Source organism: Palaemon carinicauda, chromosome 39 (assembly GCF_036898095.1).
Source record: "Palaemon carinicauda isolate YSFRI2023 chromosome 39, ASM3689809v2, whole genome shotgun sequence".
Taxonomy (NCBI): Eukaryota; Metazoa; Arthropoda; class Malacostraca; order Decapoda; family Palaemonidae; genus Palaemon; species Palaemon carinicauda.
Window position 1 is genome coordinate 39,301,800 of NC_090763.1, and position 18,767 is coordinate 39,320,566.

General features: G+C 45.9%; 1 protein-coding gene across 1 annotated transcript in view; it reads right to left on the minus strand.

The window, feature by feature from the left end:
* Positions 1–13,186: 13,186 nt before the first annotated feature.
* The window catches only part of CCT1 (chaperonin containing TCP1 subunit 1), a 57,543-nt gene continuing 51,962 nt past the window's right edge, over positions 13,187–18,767 (minus strand). The window contains exon 12 of the mRNA XM_068362803.1: positions 13,187–13,791. Coding sequence (XP_068218904.1) covers positions 13,607–13,791 — 185 coding nt within the window. The 3' untranslated portion in view covers positions 13,187–13,606. The remainder of the gene's footprint in view (positions 13,792–18,767) is intronic.

An 18,767-nucleotide genomic window follows, 5' to 3' on the forward strand; every position in this document is an offset into this window, starting at 1 on the left:
TCTCAGCTAAAGTAAACTGGATATTGGTCTAGTGGACAGAATCATGTGGTAAGAAAGGTGAGACTGGTGTGCATTCTTCCAAAGCTGGGAGAGGCTTACCCTCACAAAAGGCTAACTCCATTGATGTAGCTCTTCGAAACAAAGTGGAAGACCACTTTGTCCAGGGCCACAAAGGAGGCCAAGGTCCTACCAAAGGCGACAATCTGGAAATTGATACCCATTGCCGTCATCATTGCTGCATGCAATAAGGTAGCTAGGATTGCCAAACCTTATATCTAGGCAACTTCTCTTTCTTCTCCAAGGCCTGGATCACTTAACATGAGGCCTTGAAGACCATTACCTGGTATTTCAAATTCCCCTCCATGAAGGCTTTCTTATTAGCTATAAGTACCAGATGTATTGTAGTACATAAGGTACTCGGGAACTGGGGAGCTCCATGATCTTAGCAGATGATGTTGGGAGGAGAAACGGGCAGGAACAGCCCGTCACGGAAGCAGCAATCGCAACTGTAGATCAGGAGTCCGATGTCATAGTGGAGTCAGAATTGGTAGGCACCACTGAATCCTTGGTGAGATCAGACTACCTCATCCTCTTACCCAGGTGCGAAAGTACCGCGGGACGAACCTGCAGTCATTATCGGAGGTATACTCCAAGACCCATCTGGAGTGAAGTAAATCCTTACAAACACTGCAATCCTGATAGTCCCAGTACAATACTGGGCCTTTCATCCTCCAACATTTCGCATGAGTGCGGCAAAGATCGAGACCACAGGGATGTCTCACAGCTCTGACACACGTGCACTCAACAGTGTACGGGTATCTACGTATAGGCACAGCCTGTAAGGAGAAAAGGGTTCAAATGAGTACTACCTCCTCTAGAAGACACCAAAAGCCAAGAGAAATGGGTCATTAACACTCTATGTAAACAATTGAGGGAATAGTAATCCCCAAATTGTGCGTAAATACCACTGGTGAGAAAAAAGGAGATACTGTACATTAAGAAATGTCCATTCCCCTATAACGAACGTGAGATTGGAAAAATTAGCCCCCTACAGGTCTTTTGCTATAGGCCCAAAAAGGGGAAAAAAGGGGTGGAGAAATGCTCATGGAAAGAAACGTTGCTCCAATATCTCAGCAGAGAAATGGCCAAATAGAGGGCAAGGGTACAGGTAAACTTAATCATTAAGCAATCAACGCATCGATTAATGAGCAAGAGTCTAAAGCAACCCATAGGTTATAAAAGTAAGGTTATAACCTCCAAAGAAAAAACTCGAGAGGGATAGCTAGCCTATAGAGTTACCAACAATCTATTCAATCCACACCCTCAAAGAGAAATGGACAAATTGGTAGAAAACCAATAACCATATGTAGTGGATATTCAAAGCAAGAGCCTAGAACCCTTTCGTAGAAGGAGTTCCCAGGCCCAACCTACATAAAGAAACCTCAAACGAAGGAGTAAGGCTTTTATGTTAACCTGTAGTAGAATTCACCTACAGTAAGTAGAGAACTAATCTTAGTTATGAAAGACAGTCTCAGATAAGAAAGGGCAGAAAGGCCTGTGCCCTAAAGGTATCGGCGCTGCCGGAAGTACCGGCAACCCCAGGGGGAACAGCATTGCCGTCAACATCTTATGTCCCCAAAGGTACTGGTACCGATATCTGCACCCATAGACTAGTACTAACCCCGCTGCCAGTAATGATAATGCCGTCAGTGACAATAGTGCCCAAGGGCAGCGGAGATAACGGTCAAGGGATTCCGCAGAAAACACCTTGCCAAAAGATAGGCAATGTTGCCAGTGGCGGCACAGCCGTACGAAGCCACATATCGCCAGAACAGGTACTATAAAACAGATTTAGACGTAAGAAAAAATCTATATTTGGGTGTCGAAAGTTGGCGACACAACCGTTATTCAGGCGTTGCCATAGGCATGTACGCAAGATATACCACCGTTGCCGGAAGCAGCAGCATCGCTAGGGGGTAAAATCATCGCCGCCATCCTATTATGAGTAACGGCAACACCGTTAGGGGCAAAGGTGCCTAGAACGGCAGAGATAACGGCAATGGTATCTGTAGAAAAAACCATGCCTTAGCTGAAGGTAGGGACACATTGCCCGTACAGGTACAATAGGATAGCGTGGCAAAAGGTGGCGGCAAAGCCGCAGACACCGTCACTGTCATCAGTCTGATAGTTCACCCCTAAGGGAGAAGCATACCAACGGCCGTGGAAGGTCACATAATAATAAATTCCATGCATCAAAATAAACGCCACGCCATAAGAGACAGCGGCTGCCGACCGATCGAGAAATCTCAGTCTAAGAAATAGCGTCAGTTCATGCAAGTCGGCACACCGACATGATGACATTACCCTTCGCAAAGGGGAGTTCCAAAAGACTGTGCAGTCCTAGCATGAGAGATCACAAGCGAATGGAGATTGGGTAAGCCTAATAGGTCGATGCCACAGGTAAATCGTGAAATCCAAGAAGCTATGAAGGACCGGCAGAACAGGTAAGTCGGTACACCGACAAGGAGAAATCACCCTTAGCAACGGGGAATTCCAAAAAACTGCACAGTAGGTAGTAGGTTGGCCAGGGCACCAGCCACCCGTTGAGATACTACCGCTAGTGTGTTATGGGGTCTTTTGACTGGCCAGACAATACTTCATTGGGTCCTTCTCTCTCGTTACAGTTCATTTTCTCTTTGCCTACACACACTGAATAGTCTGGCCTATTCTTTACATATTCTCCTGTCCTCATACACCTAACAACACAGATTGCCTAACAATTCTTCTTCATTCAAGGGGTTACTGCACTGTAATTGTTTAGTGGCCACTTTCCTCTTGGTAAGGGTAGAAGAGACTCTTTAGCTATGGTAAGCAGCTTCTAGGAGAAGGACACTCCCAAATCAAACCATTGTTCTCTAGTCTTGGGTAGTGCCATAACCTCTGTACCATGGTCTTCCACTATCTTGGGTTAGAGTTCTCTTGCTTGAGGGTACACTCAAGCACACTCTTTTATCTTATTTCTCTACCTCTTGTTTTGTTAAAGTTTTTACACTTTATATAGGAGATATTTATTTTAACGTTGTTACGCTTCTTAAAATATTTTACTGGCATGGCAATCTGTTTGTATGGATGAATGAAATTTTATTTTCCTTTTTTCCTTTCCTCACTGGGCTATTTTCCGTTGAAGCCCCTGGGCTTATAGCATCATGCTTTTCCAACTAGGGTTGTAGCTTAGCAAGTATTAATAATAATAATAATAATAATAATAATGGGAGATCAAGAACGTATGTAGCATGGCGGCCCAACGGAATCGCCGACAAAGAAAACATTTGCCATCATGGTACAAAAATCAATGTTAGTACCGGCACACTTAGGTAACGGCATTGCCGTCTCCCAAGGCTCTTCCTAAAGCAGAGGCATAAGAACACTTCCCTATACGAGGCTTGATCTGCCGTCAGTAACGGCAGTGTCGGTAAGAATGGCAGCAAAGTCAAACGACAATAGTTTCCACAGAAACATCATGCCATAAGAGAAGGTTGTGGCAGTAAAGGCCACACTGCCTAACTAGCAACGTATCACTATCGTATTCCCAAGAAAAGGAATGCCATCGGAGACAACGAAGCCGTAAGTACTGGCATTGCCGTCAGTTTGACAACTCGCTCTTTAACAAAGGGGTATGCTGACGGGTCTATAAGACCAGAACCCCGAAGGGATTAGGCTTCACCACAACAATTGCAAAAACACAGCATTATAAAAAAAATTAAGTTCGATATCAGTAACGGAAACTCACCACGGAGATGTGTAATGACAAAGTAAAATATTTTACTACTCAATCTAAAATTCTGAGGCTAGGATACAGCAGCACACAGGAAAAAGCTCACCCTTCGCAAAGGGGAACACGATAGAACTACCGTAAGCCAGCATGAGAAAATATGAATGAATGTAGCATAATGGACTAACGAGCACCCCGTCGAAGAATAGGCTAGGCCTGGATACGACAAGTCATAAGAAAAATCCCAGAAGCTAAAAGGTAAGTGAGCTCTTCGCAAAGGGGATCTCCAAAAACTGCGCCTTCCTAGCCCCAAAGAGATCTCAAATGCTTGTAGCACGATGGACAAGAGCCTAAACGGTCAGAGTACTGAGAAATGCCAACAAGTGGAAAAAAAATCTCAGAAACTAGTATGACTGAGTAAAAAACCTCCCCGAAGAGAGAGACTCCTGTCAATGAAACCAGAACTAAAGATAAAAAACGAAAACGGCGAGTCCGTCTCCAACTAAAAACTTACGGTCTCAAGGCTAGGCTAACTAAAACTGACACAAACTCAAAAAGAAATACAAAATAAAAATGCAATGTAAATGCTAACTTAAATAGAGCCCAAAGCATCACAATGCTAAAAAACTACTGGCTAACGTAAAACTTACAAAATAAACAAGTAAACACGAAAAAAGAGCAATCAGGTATGAAACCCGACGCCATGGCTAGCTGGACTTGAAGCGCTCAGGCTTCCCCTCAAACTAAAATTTAAGTCCCCAAAGGGAACCAAAGCAATTACAGCTAAAACAAAAAGCAGAGAGAGGTAGGTACTCAACTTTGATGAAGAAGGGGAAGCCATCATACGAAGAAAATCTTCGGAAAAAGGTGAAAAGAGCGCACTCACACAAATATAGGACTGTGGCTTGAAGCTGCGATCAGAGGAATAAAGCAGCAGGGTCGTATGGGAGCACCGAAAGGTGATAGGATATGTAACGGCTCCTCACTTATCCTTCCCCTTAGAGGATTAGACTGGGAAAGGTCTATTCGGGGTGCAGATATCTATGGTTATCTTAGGATACGTCCCTGATTTATACAAGTTATCTTCAGATAGTTGTTCCGGGGGTTAGAACCCCGTGATACTTTACGGTAATTCTCTTATATCAATCACAGAAATATTATACAGTAGGAAGCAGCCGGAGGGAACTTCCATCAGGACGACATGGCTCGAGCCCAAAAAAGTTATGATACAAGTGTTTGTTTACATTGTTTCCAAAATGTCCTTATGAACTTTATAGCTAGGCCAATGTTACCTAAGGTCAAAGAAAGAACAAAAAGTAATAAGAGCAGCAAAAAAGACCCAAGAAGAGAGGGAAACATGAAAAGAGTACAAAGCTGGAACATTCTAACTAAAACTCTGGCAACTCATGACACCCTCACACCATGTGTATTTGTAAACTTAGGGTTTAAATACCTTGTTTTGGGAGCCTTCATGTAAGAGTAAACAATACAATTACAAAGTAAGGTTATCATAATACTGTAATGTTATTTTGATTTTCCTATGAAAAAAGCAAAAATTTATAGTAAATCTTTAGGAGCTCATAAGTTTTCGTGACAGAATTTTGATTTTCCTTTTTCTCTTTTTCATGAATATTTTGCATCTAGACGAAGAAAATCAAGAAAAAAATCATTACAAAAAAGAAAAAGGTTAAAAAAAAAAATCTGTTGCACACTATTTGGTTTATAAAGTTTTGATGGTATGATTTTCAATACAATTCTTGTCATATTAGGAGAGAAAAATAACAAATTTGGAAATGATTTGTATTTCTCCTAACATACAAACCTGAAGCTATTTATTAGGGTATTACTTTCAGCAATGCTGAAAACCAGCCAAGACAATTTTAGTGAGGGATAATTACCCCATACCCTAGTTAGCGGGAGTGAGTTGGGGTAGACTAGTTACCCCGCTCACTCACACCTGTCGGTTGAGTAACCACTTTTGCTTTCTGGTAGGATTTCTAGGGGGACAGGGTGGCGGGCCAATTTGTATGAATAGCTTCAGGTTTGTATGTTAGGAAAAATACAAATTATTTCCAAATTTGTTATTTGTTCCGACACATACAAACCTTCACTATTTATTAGGGTGACTTACTCTTAGGAGGGAGGAAGTCCTTACCAACTGGCCTTGGTCATGACCCGGGGTCCTCTATTTCGATCTGTCATCGATAGTAGAGGGAACCCTACCCTCGCTAAAATCAAAGTAGTTACTAGGTAACTCACTGATAGCGGCCGGCAGAAGCTTGTGTGAGAGAGACTCGTGGCTTGTCTTCACGTAGGAACTCGAGGATTCTAAGACATATCCAATACCCTCCCTTAAGAGGTATTGGTGACGTAACAAAGTATTCATTCATACCCAGGATGCACAAGGGAAATTATTTTTTACCTGCAGAGGGGTGAGGTCAGCTATGCTTCGGTCTTGCGGAGCTATTTCCCCAGGGGGAGAGGAGGAGAAAGAAAGAAGTGAGCCAGACATTCTTCTCATTTACCCTTGACTAATCCGGGTAACCTCAGCCCTCAACTCTCTGCTACTTGTTCATGAAGGAGCCTGAGGCATTAGATCACTTGTTGTGCGGCCACCACAGGACCAATGGAGAAGGTTTCCATGCTCCTGTGGCTTACATTTTTCAGGTAGTGGGCTGTGAAGGTCGTCTGACGCTTCCACACGCCCGCATGCAATACCTGTGCCACAGAAAAATTTTTCTTGAACGCCAGAGACGTTGCAATGCCTCTGACGTCATGAGCTCTGGGTCGGTTGGACAGAGGAGGATCTGGATATAGAGCGTATTCGATTACATTCCTTATCCAAGAGGAAATAGTATTCCTCGTGACCTTCCCCGTGCTGACAAAAAGTGCTTGTACACGGGGACGAGCTTTTGTTGTTCTTTATAAGTAACACCTCAGACTCCTCACTGGACATAGTAACAGTTGGTCTGGATCTTCAGTTACAGAACGAAGACTGAAGTCCGGCACACCCGGATTTTGCGTCTTAGCTACAAACTCAGGGACGAAGTTGAGGATTACTTCCCCCAATCTCCTGGAGTGGGAGACATCAGCAGATAGACCATGAAGTTCGCTGACTCTCTTGGCCGAAGCCAAAGCGAGCAGGAACACCGTCTTCCACGTGAGGTGACGATCTGAGGCCTGGCGTAGTGGTTCATAAGGGAAGCCCTTCAGAGACCTGAGGACCCGAACCACGCTCCAAGGGGGAGGTCTTAGCTCTGCCTAGGGGCAAGTAAGCTCGTAACTGCGTATGAACAAAGAAAGTTCCGAGGAGGAAAAATCGACTCCTTTCAGTCTAAAGGCGAGACTCAAGGCTGAGCGGTAGCCTTTGACTGCCGAGACCGAGAGAAGCTTTTCTTCCCGAAGGTATACAAGAAACTCCGCTAAAGTTGGAAGAGAGGCATCGAGGGGAGAGATACCCCTTCCACGACACCAACCTCAGAAAACTGACCACTTCGCCTGGTAGACTGCCTCTGTGGATCTCCTGGTGTCCAGCCATTCTTTTCGCAACCGGTTGAGAAAAGCCTCTCTGTGTGAGGTGGTGCTGGATAGTCTCCAGGCGTGAAGTCGAAGCAAGGCTATGGCTCTGTGGAAGATGTTGGTATGTGGTTGTTTGTGGAGGTCGTGTTCTGGAGGAAGCTCCCTCGGGATCTCCATGAGAAGATGCAAAGGTCCGGGAATCATTCTGCGTGATGCCATAGCGGAGCTATGAGGGTCATTTGCAAATTGTTGCTTGCTCGTACCTGGTTGAGGACTTTTCTCATCAGACAGAACGGGGGAAACGCATAAGCGTCCAGGTTTATCCAGCGTTGTTGGCAAGCATCTTGCCAAAGAGCTTGGGGATCCGGAACTGGGGAGCAGTACAACGGGAGCCTGAAATTCAGGGCCGTTGCGAACAGATCCACAGTCGGGGAACCCCACAAAGTCAGGACTTTGTTGGCTATCAGAGGATTCAAAGACCACTCGGTGCCAATTATCTGAGTCGCTCTGCTCAGCTTGTCTGCTAGCACATTCCGCTTGCCCGGAATGAAGCGAGCTGATAGAGTCACAGAGTTGTCTTCTGCCCATCTGAGTATCTCTACTGCAAGATGGCACAACTTGTACAAAAAGGTACCGCCCTGTTTGCTTAGATAAGCTACTACCGTGGTGTTGTCGCTCATCAGCAGCACGGAATGCCTCACCAAGAGCTGGTGGAACTTTTAGAGGGCCAGAAAGGCTGCCCTCATCTCCAAGAGATTTATGTGCTGGTACCTTTCTGATGCGGACCATTGGCCGGAGATGTAATGGTGCAGCACGTGAGGCCCCACCCTTCTTTTGATGCATCCGAAAACAGCATCAATTCCGGGGGAGAGATGAGAAGACCAACCCCTTTGCAGAGGTTCGGCTCCGCCAGCCACCACCCGAAGTCCAACTGTTGTTCCTCTAGCCCTATGCAGATTAGGTGATCACAGGAATCGGAGTGCTGGTTCCACTGGGATTTTAGTCGCCACTGGAGGGATCTCATCCTGAGGCAACTGTTGGGGACCAGTCAGGTCAGGGAAGAGAGGTGACCGAGAAGGTGAAGCCAATACTGCGTCGGGGGCTTTTCCCGACTGAGGAAGACCTGTGCTATCTCCCTCAGTCTCTGGATCCTTTCGTCTGATGGAAACACTTTGTGCCTTAGGGTGTCTAATCGCATGCCTAGGTATACCAGTTCTTGAGCGGGGAGCAGTTGAGACTTCTCGAGGTTTACCACCATCTCCAGATCATGGCAAAACCTTAGAAGCTCGTCTCGGTGGCGGAGAAGGGCCGCCTCCAAGTCTGCCAGAATCAGCCAGTCGTCCAAGTATCTTAGGAGACGGATGCCGACTCTGTGACCCCAAGATGATACTAGGGCGAATACTCTCGTGAATACCTGGGGTGCTGTGGAAAGACCGAAACACAGTACCCTGAACTGAAAATGCTTCCGATTGAACATGAATCTCAGATACTTCCTGGAAGGAGGGTGAATTGGGATCTGGAAGTATGCGTCCTTCAGATCTAGAGTGCACATGAAGTCCTGGGGTCTTATCGCTTGTCTGACTGTGTCGGCCGTCTCCATCCTGAAAGGTGTCTGTTCGACAAACCTGTTCAGGGCCGAGAGGTCAATGACTGGTCTCCAGCCTCCAGACGCCTTTTTCACAAGAAATAGTCAACTGGAGAAGCCGGGGATCCGTCGAGGACTTCCTGGAAAGCGTCCTTCTCCAACATGGACTGGACTTCTGCCCTGAGGGTAAACTCCTGTGCGGATCCTTTCGCATAGGAGTTCAGTGGAATCGGCACTCGAGTCAGTGGAGGGAGAGATAGCGTGAACGGGATACGATACAATGAACAAATCACCTCGACCGTCCAGGGTTTGGCCCCGTGGTAAAGCCACTTCTGCCAGCGGCTTTGCAGGCATCCCCCCACAGGTGGACAAATGGGAGGATTGCCTGTCTTATTGGGACTGACCTCGGCCAGATCCCTTCTTACCCTTTCCTCCACGGAAGGACTTTTTGCTGTGAAAGGCCTGCTTTGCACCCTTTTTACCCTGCTGTTTTGGGTGCCTAACCCTTTTCGGCTGCGGGTTTTCCTGTGCTTTCCGCTGTGGCTGAGAAGGGTAAGGTCTAGCTGCTAAGACCTTTTGGATAAGGGAGTCCTGACTGGACTTCCTCCACCTCTCTGCCACCCGCTCGACATCCTCGGGATGGAACAAAGAATTGCCCTTGTAAGGAGCATTTCATAGACTCGCTACTTTGGCCTGAGGGAAATGTCTATAGAGCTTGCCTATGACGGCATCTCTCCTCTTCAGGATAGTGTTGGCCCAAAGGTTCACTACCTGAGAGAGGAACTCGATGGCCCGAGTACCGGACGAAAGGAAAGTCTCCAAAAGACTTCCTGGAGGACTCCCAAAACAGGTCTTTAGACCATATCAGTTGTCCTAAGGATCCTAACCAGAAATCCAGCCACGAAGTAGCCTGCATGACGTACTTCGCCACCTTTTCCTGGTTTAGGATTTCAGAGGCCGAAAAGGAGACAGGAAGTCCCATAAGTTTCTCAAAGAGTGGTCGAGAGGCAGTGTTGGAAGAGATTCTCCGAGGATCTTGTAGTACCTCCTCTGAAACACATACAGAGGGGGTAATAGCTTGGAGGACGAGTTGGAGAGGAGAGAAGAGGTGGAACCAGTTACCTGGGACACAGCCTTCTGTTTGGCACTCTTTAACCCCTTTGACCAGGGCAAAGCTGCACTGGTCCTATGAGGTTTCTTGAGTGCCATAGAACTGGTCAAGGACCGTTTCTTTTCCATCTAGAGGGGCTGCCGATGGATCTGGAAGTCTATTGATGGAACAGATGCAGGCTAGGACCTGCCAGAAGGCGTGTTCCGACTATTTCCTCTCATCCTCTGTAAGCTAAGGGCTAGCGGCTGCTGGCAGAGCGTCGTCCTCGAGATCGCTCTGCCCTTCCACGTCCAAGCTCTCATCCATAGGAGCCCGGCATGGGTCGAAGTCGTCAACTGTACAGACTGGGGATAGGGAGACTACCGGGGAGACAGTGAGGAAGGAAGCCTGGCCGAGGATTTGGGGATGGTGAACAAATCCTTCCGTTCCCTCCTACGAGGCCGGAGATCCTCTGTCCCCAAGGGCCTAGAGGACTCCGTCGGCTTACGGGTGGAATCTAAGTCCATTGCCGTACAGGGTGAATCTCGTCGTCGCAGGTCGTGCCTCCTTAGACACTATCTTGATCAGTAAAGAAGGGAAGGAGTCTCCATAGTAAGTAACCCTTTCCTCCTTGGGGGTTGAAGGACGAATCCTTTTCCTTTCCCCCTTTGGCCTGGTCTGTGGCATCTTGAACTGCGGGGGGCTACCCTGAGGTTCATGCCTGATCTCCTCCAGAGGTCTTTTGCGAGGGGATGATCGTCTCCCCTTGTTTGAGGAGCCCGCCTGAGCGAGAACTTCCGACCTCCTCCTAGGATCGGAGGGAGGAGAGGACCCTTGGAAGAGAGGAGGCGACAAGGGAATCCTAGGTGTATCACCTAAGGACTGGGAGCGGGGAACGACTCCCTTCATGGCTTGGCACATTACATTATACAAGTTGCTAAGCCACGGGCTCCTGTGGAACTAGGGGGAAGGTCCTTAGGAGAGGACTGCTCCCTGGGTTTAGGAACCTGGACACGTTCCCTAACCCTCCTGTCTGATAGAGGCTTCCCTACAGGCAAGATAGGCACAGGCCTACCCTTACGGATAGGATCTGGGCTCAACGTTGAGGCACAAGTGGCTCGAGAGACTGATTGTGAGCGCCAAGATGGTCGTGTGCTCCTGCGCCGAACTGTTGGTAGGCGGAAGGGAGCTCGCGCGCGCACCTTTTTCACGCTCCTGGAGCGCATGAGGTTGTTCGCGCACCTGGCGCGCAGTGTGTTGCTCACACGCAGTGTTTTTCGCGCACATGGCGAGAAATAGGATGTTCGTGCATATGGCGCGTCATAGGATGAACCTGCGCGCCATAATCGCCATTTTGTTTGCGCGCACCAAGACGGTCGTGCACGCCAATTTGGCCGTGCGCACCAACTTGGACGTGGGCGCCAATTTGGCCATGTGCGCGCGAGAGCTCTCAGGTTGTTGAGAGAACTCACTGCTACGCTCACCCGAAGGTTCACGATAGCTTGTGTTGTGTGAGCGCGAACTATCAACACAACGAGTTTAAAAACTCTCTGTCATGATAAGAATGACTCTGGTAACGGGAACCCGAAAGTTCAGCGTGAACTGTGTTGCGAGAACTCGAAGGAGCAACGCAACAAGAAACCGGAGTTTCTCTGTCACGAAACACCGAAGTGTTAGCGTAACTAGAGTTACGAGAGCCAAAGGGTTCAGCGTAACTCAGGTTACGAGACCCCGAAGGGTCAGCGTAACAAGGAACCGAGGTTCCTCTGTTACAAGATCTCGAAGGATCAGCGTGACTGACGGTACGAGAACCCGGAGGTTCAATGTTACCGTCGTTACGAGAGCCTGATGGTTCAGTGTAACAGAAACCCAAAGGTTTCAAGTCACGAGAGCCTGAAGGTTCGGCGCGACGGAGACCCGAAGGACTCCTGCTGTCATGAGAACCCGCGGGATCAACATGACAAGAGCCCGAAGAGTCACGATCACGCCTGCCCGAAGGATGATCGTCACGAGACCCCGAAGGGTCAACATGCGGAGCACCAGCAGGTTCAAAAAGACGTCTCCTCACAGCCGATGCACAGAGGCAACCTTCTCTTATGAACAAGATATGTTCCCCCGAAGGGGAAGTCTGCCTTGGAGAGAGCCCTGCCACCGGCCCTGGTGGGTTAGCTAACTCCTCGGCATCGGGACTAGACCCAAGGTCTGGAAAGGAACAGGCGCTCCCTGGGGGAAGAGAAGGACCCAACTCACTAGGGGAGTCGTCATCCTCGTCTATCCCCCAGGGTTGACCTAGAGTCACAAGCCCTGTGCTACCGCTCAACCGTACCCCGGAAGGGCCTGGTCGAGGATTAGCTTCGGGCAGAGATTTGGGAGTAGAAGAAGCAGAAGCCCGTGATTTCTTCGATTTCGAGGAAGACCCCGAAAGCGAAGATTCGAGTTTAGACTTCTTCTTATGCGCAAAGCTCTCCCACTGGGAGGCAGGCCACTCCCTACACTCGGAATAGGTGTTGTCCCACGAACACCGAGTTCCCCGGCAAGCCGGGCATAGAGGTGGGTCTGTCTCCAAGGACGACTTGAAGGTGCCGCAGCGGCGGCCCTCAATCCCAGGACATGTCAACATAGCGGGACGATAACCATACACACTCCGACACACACAAAAGAAAAAGTAATAAAGTCAAGGCAGTTTGTTAACGGGAGAGAGACGGCACGTCTACTCTCTACCGAACCAAAAGTAAAAGTGGTTACTCAACCAACAGGTGTGAGTGAGCGGGGTAGCTAGTCTACCCCAACCCCCTCCCGCTAACTAGCGGCTGGTTTTCAGCGTTGCCGAAAGTAATACCGTAATAAATAGTGAAGGTTTATATCTGTGTTGAAACAAATGTATTTTTGATCGCATGACTTGAAATTTTTATAAGATGAAGGTATTATACTGCATATATCTAAAATATATATAGAAATGGTGTATTTTGAATATAGAAAAAAAAAATGCAGGACATACTAGACAGTCCCTCTTAGTTTTTCAAAAACATTTCTCACATCTGATTGTGTGACATGGCATATTCATCTACATGGATAAGGTTTCATTGTCAAGCAAGTAACTGTTTTGGCCTCTCATCAATTATCTATATGTACATTGGTCTAGTTTGAAAAAAAAAAAAAAAAAATCACTACCTAACTCAACGGCTGTAAGTCAGAATACAGTATAAATAAAACTCCCATGATCAATATGATTTAGTTTATTTAAATACAAAATAAATTTGCAATGGCAAACTTGACAGGCAAAATGACACCAATTTGGTGGTCCCAGCCATTAACAGGTTTTAATAAATTAGCGTTGTGCCAGCATATGAAGTCATTAACTTGGGGTTAGTGGAAAATATTCTGTAAAAAGCAAATATAGTCTAACCAATTAAAAAAGGAGACAGTAATTTAACCATTATAGTGAAGAGAAACTTGAATTATTAGCCATGCTATTATTATGACTTTTTATTTCATGACTTCTACGTGGGAAGCAGTCGCCTGCACGTGTAAAAAAGTACCTACAGTATATTCTTTTCAATATGTACTTGCCAGTTAACTGTTCCCAAATTGGCTGTAAGCAAAATTTTCTATATTAAAGCTTTAACCTTTTATTACTTTTTCAGTCAAGTTCACCAGCTTGCAGTGCTTGCTGGTAGGCACTTTGATTCCCACCCTCTGGGTCCAACTTGATCATATCATCAATACGAAGGATTGTGATGGCTGCTTCTGTGGCAAATTTCAACTGCTTTAATTTACTTAATGCTGGTTCAAATACACCAGCTTTCTTGTTATCCCGTACTTGACCTAGAAAGTAAAAATAAAATAACAAACGGCTGTAATAAAAAACCAATAAAAAGTACAAAAATAAAAATTTTTTATCAAGATTTTCATAGATGCAATATGCCTTTACATCCAGGTTGTAAAACATGAAAACTAGATATTCCCTAAAATTAGGAATAACCAGGGGAAAATGGCAGAATCTTTTCACAAAACCTACAAGCAAATGGGGAGTGCCATGCTATAAGCCCCATTTATCAGGTATTGTAGTTCAATTGTGAGGTTATAATTCAGAGAATTTGGTTCCATTTCCAATTTGAAATTTGTCAACCATTTTATAATATGAATCCAGGTACCAAATTTTTTCACTTAAAAAAAATTGGACAGAAAAATTCTTCATGACAAGTATTTTAACAGTAAATACAGATAGTCGTCAACTTACGACCTATGCGACTTGCTGCAGATCGACTTTATGACCACTTTTTTCAGTGATGACGTCAAAAGTATGTCTGAAATAGCACACTAATAGGACAAATATTTCCTTGGATATAATCTATTTTCTTGTATAAAAATTAACCAATTTACCTTGGTAATATGCTAATGATTAGTATTACCATGATCAAAATATCAAGCAAAGATAAAGGTTTTTTGGGTCTGTATCAGTTGTTATGAGCACTACTAAGCGTAAATTTGACTATGCTAGTTTTATTTCATCTCTGATAATAGATCGATATTCATCTAATGAAAGTACCCTAACAGAAAATTTATTTTCTTTTAAATATGGAGTTTTTATGATAAAACAAAGTTTTATGAATACTTACCTGGCAGTTATATACTGTATATATATATATAGCTGATATCTCTGAATCGGCAAAATTTTTCAAAACGAGGCAACCGCCTTGTGGTGGTTGGGAGGTAGGTGGTCACACCCGTCACAGGGTGGTACAAGGAATCATTCCAGTGTCCAAGACTTCAGTTCATCTATGCCCGCCCTGTCTCCTGAGGGGAGGTGGGTGGGCCTTCGAATATATATATAACTGCCAGGTAAGTATTCATAAAACTTTGTTTTAACATAAAAACTCCATTTTTATGAGTAGTACTTACCTGGCAGTTATATATATATAGCTGATTCACACATTTGGAGGAGGGAAACAGACAGTAAACATCGTTGGGGAAACAACAAAAGAGTTGTAGGAGATAAAAACACCTTGATTCCTTGCCTGCTAAGATAGCTGATTTCAAAGGTACAGCCTCTAGAGTGGCTTTCCCTTAGGAGTGTTTATCCAGGAGTAAGCCTGCAATGCTGCAAAAAACTCAATCGAGTCTGTCAAAGGGATAAGACCAACAACTTGACTAGACTTCAGAAACTACCTTCGCCCCATATAATAAAAACTGCAACCTTACTAAAACTAACCACCTAACCCTGCAACATAGAAACCGTACCACAAGACGAAGTCCTCAGACTATCATAAAAACACAAACCCTCATACATGCATATAAACTAAGGTTGATTGGGGTTATTAACTCCTTTGCCTAATACAGAAACCGCTCCTATGTGTGGGCCCAAGGTATAGCACTTGCCAAAGTCTACTCTCACCTCTCTAAGTTAATAAGAAGCGAAGACAGAGTTGCTCCTCCAGAAAATTGCATCCATGAATAGCCTAACTAACATATATTCCTGATATGCCAGAGAGGTAGCAATGGCCCTCACTTCGTGAGCCCGTAATTTCAACAGGGCGAAGTGTTCCTCCTCACATAAGAGGTGGGCTTCCCTAATTTTTTCCCTCAGGAAAAAAGGACAAAGCATTCTTAGATAGGGGTTTTTGGTGGATCTTTCACTGAACACCATAACAAGTTGGATGCACAGCTCACGTTCATAATGTGAGCCAAAAAAGCTTTGAGGGACCTAACTGGGCAGAGGAGTCTTTCCTTCTCTTGACCCACTAGGTTCGTGAGGTTAATGACATCAAACGTCGTAGGACAGGGTTACGAAGGGTTCTCGCTCTTTACGAGAAAGATGAACCTTAGGCGCAAACTGCCCTATCCTAATTGAAGCTCACCCTCTTCTCAATCATCTGGACTTCGCTGACCTTTTGGCATTCGCTAGAGTCATAAGGAAGAGGGTTTTCTTCGTTACAACTCGAAGAGAAGCTAGCGAGATAGGTTCAAATTTCTTGGAGCACAGAAACTTAAAACACCACATCCAGGTTTAAGATTACTTATTACGTTGTCTGAAAAGACCCAATGAGGTCCTGCAAATCTTTATTTTGGGACAACTCTAGGCCTCTATGCCTAAAGACGGCCGAGAGCATACTGCTGTATCCATTGATGGTAGATACAGCCAGCTTAAGCATCCTGTCTGAGGTACAAGAAGAAGTCTGCAATCTGGCTCAGAGGGGTAGTGGTTGAGGAAAACTTGTGCCGCCTGCACCAAGCTCTAAAGGTCTCCCACTTAGATTTGTAGACTCTTTGTGAAGAGATCCTCCTTGCTCTGGCGATAGCTTTCGTCGCTTGTGCCGAAAAGCCTCGAGATCTGACAAGCTTCTAGTCAGTCTGAATTAAGTCAATTTGAGAGCAAGGGGGGTTTGATGATACCTCTCGAAGTGGGGCTGTTTGAGAAGATCTGGACTCGCCGAAGTCTTCTTGGGAAGTCCATCCACATGCCCATCACTTCCGAAAACCATTCCCTTGCAGGCCAGAATGGAGCCGCTAGGATCATTCGCCCCGAATCGAGGAGAGCGAATTTCCTGAAGACCAGATTGATGATCTCGAACGGGGGCAACGCAAACATGTCCACCCCCGTCCAATCCATCAAGGAGGAGTCCACTGCTACAGCTTCCTCGTCCGGGACTAGGGAGCAGCAGTAGAGGATCCTCTTCTTCCAGTTGGAGGCAAAAAGGTCTGTTACAGGTCTGCCCCACAACATCCAGAGACTGACAGACTTGTGGGTTGAGAGACCATTCTGAGGGAAAAACAAGTCTATTCCAGCTGAGCATGTTTGCCCCGATGTTTCTTGCCCTCGAACAAAACCTCCTTTCTAGATCCAAGAGATCAGAACGAAGGCGTCCTTGATCTCGACATACGATCCGACTAATGTCATCACGAAGTCCTAGATTCTCATGTTCAAAGTCATGCCTCATGCTAGAACTTCGACGTCGAGCGTCCTGAAAGACGAGGCGCCGATCGTCCTGTAAGACGTGGTGCCGAAAGCCCTGTAAGACGTGGAGCCGAGAGGTTAACAGAGTGAGACGCTAAACGTTCTAAAAGACGTGGTGCTGAGCGTCCTGGTGTCAGAAGTGTCTCTTCTTCTTGACAGGAAGACCTAATCATTTGATAGGCTCAACGTTATCTAAAAATCCAGATACAGGGACGCTCTGATTTCTCGAGTGCAGTATTCTGCTACATTAAGCAAAAGTTACGTGAACATTAGAGGGGCGGAGCTGAGACCAAAGCACATGGCCCGAAACTGACCCATTCTACACCAGTTCTTTCTTGAAAACAAACCTCAGATAAAGTTTGATTGCATAGCCTGCCACTTAGACTCCTCTCTAGAATTGGGAGAGAGAATCGTTTTAGCTAAAAACTAAAGGAGGTTTCCCTATAAAAGGAAAAAGTAATCCTCCTTCAGAAGTACTGACCAAAGGTCTGCTCCCCTCTTCTCCAAAGATTTTGATATCTCCGTGGAGAACTTTGACTTCTGAACGAAGGCGTAAAGAGCATTTACGTCCAGGACCGGACAAAAGACTCCCTCTCCCAAAAGAGAGACATTGAAGTTGCAAAGTCGGTTAGGCAGAAAAGTCTTATTGGAGTAACTAACAAAGGAGGATTCACTAGGAAAAAGATTTCGCATCCATCCTTAGTAAAAACACGGACCAAAGGTCTGCTCCTCTCCCAGGTTCGCCAGAAGTAGCTAAGTCTGGCTCCTACTGTTGTTAATTCGTTTAGAGAAAAAGCATGCAGCAAATTTCTTGCTGATTAAGACACCAAAACCTGTCTTTGACCAACTCTTGAGGGAGAAGAGAGAAAGAAAAAAGGAGAAGTACGTACCTTAATTATGACCTCTGATTTCAAAATTATCCAGCCTCATTGCCTGTATTCCTTAAGAGACTCAGCAATCCACCAAAGGGGGCCGTAAAAAATCTCTGTGGGGCTGCCACAAGGTCTTCGACCTAAACGTGGCTAGACCTCCACCCTTGCTATCCTGGCCTATCTGATAAGGAAGCTGGCATTATAGGTTTGGTTCAAGAAATAAAAGTTAATATATTCTTGAAGCTCCATTAATGACCACGTGAAAACTCAGAAGGTGGGGAACATGGAGCAACAGAACTTAGAATGCTCTCCTTCTGTTAACCTCAAATAATTCAACATGAGAAAAGTGATCACTAAAGTCATCCCTTGACAAAGATCTTATAAGACGTGGCGTCGCCCTGAAAGAACCAGGCGGCGATCGTCCTATCGTCCTGAAAGACGAGGCTGCATTCGCCCTGAAAGACGAGGCTCCATTCGTCCCGAAAGACGAGGCTCCATTCGTCCCGAAAGACGAAGCTGCCCTCGTCCCGAAAGACGAGGCTGCATTCGCCCTGAAAGACGAGGCTGCATTCGCCCTGAAAGACGAGGCTGCATTCGCCCTGAAAGACGAGGCTGCATTCGCCCTGAAAGAACGAGGCAGCATTCGCCCTGAAAGACGAGGCTGCATTCACCCTGAAAGACGAGGAGGCGATCGTCCTGTCTTGAAAGACTTAGCGCCGAGCGTCAAGGCAAAATGATATCTATTATGCCACTCGGCGCGTTCGGTTCCGACCAAAGGGTTCATAAGGCCGACTGGCGCACTGGGACAAAAACCGAGTCAATGATGGTTTGTAAGCATTTATATTATCAGCAAATATCTATGACTTATAGTATTGCCATTAAAATCAAAAGTGATGCAATGCGAAACTCTAAAGGCAGTTTAAGAATCTTAACGCCCAACGCTCTTTCTTTCCCATGGCAAGGGCGAGCATTCT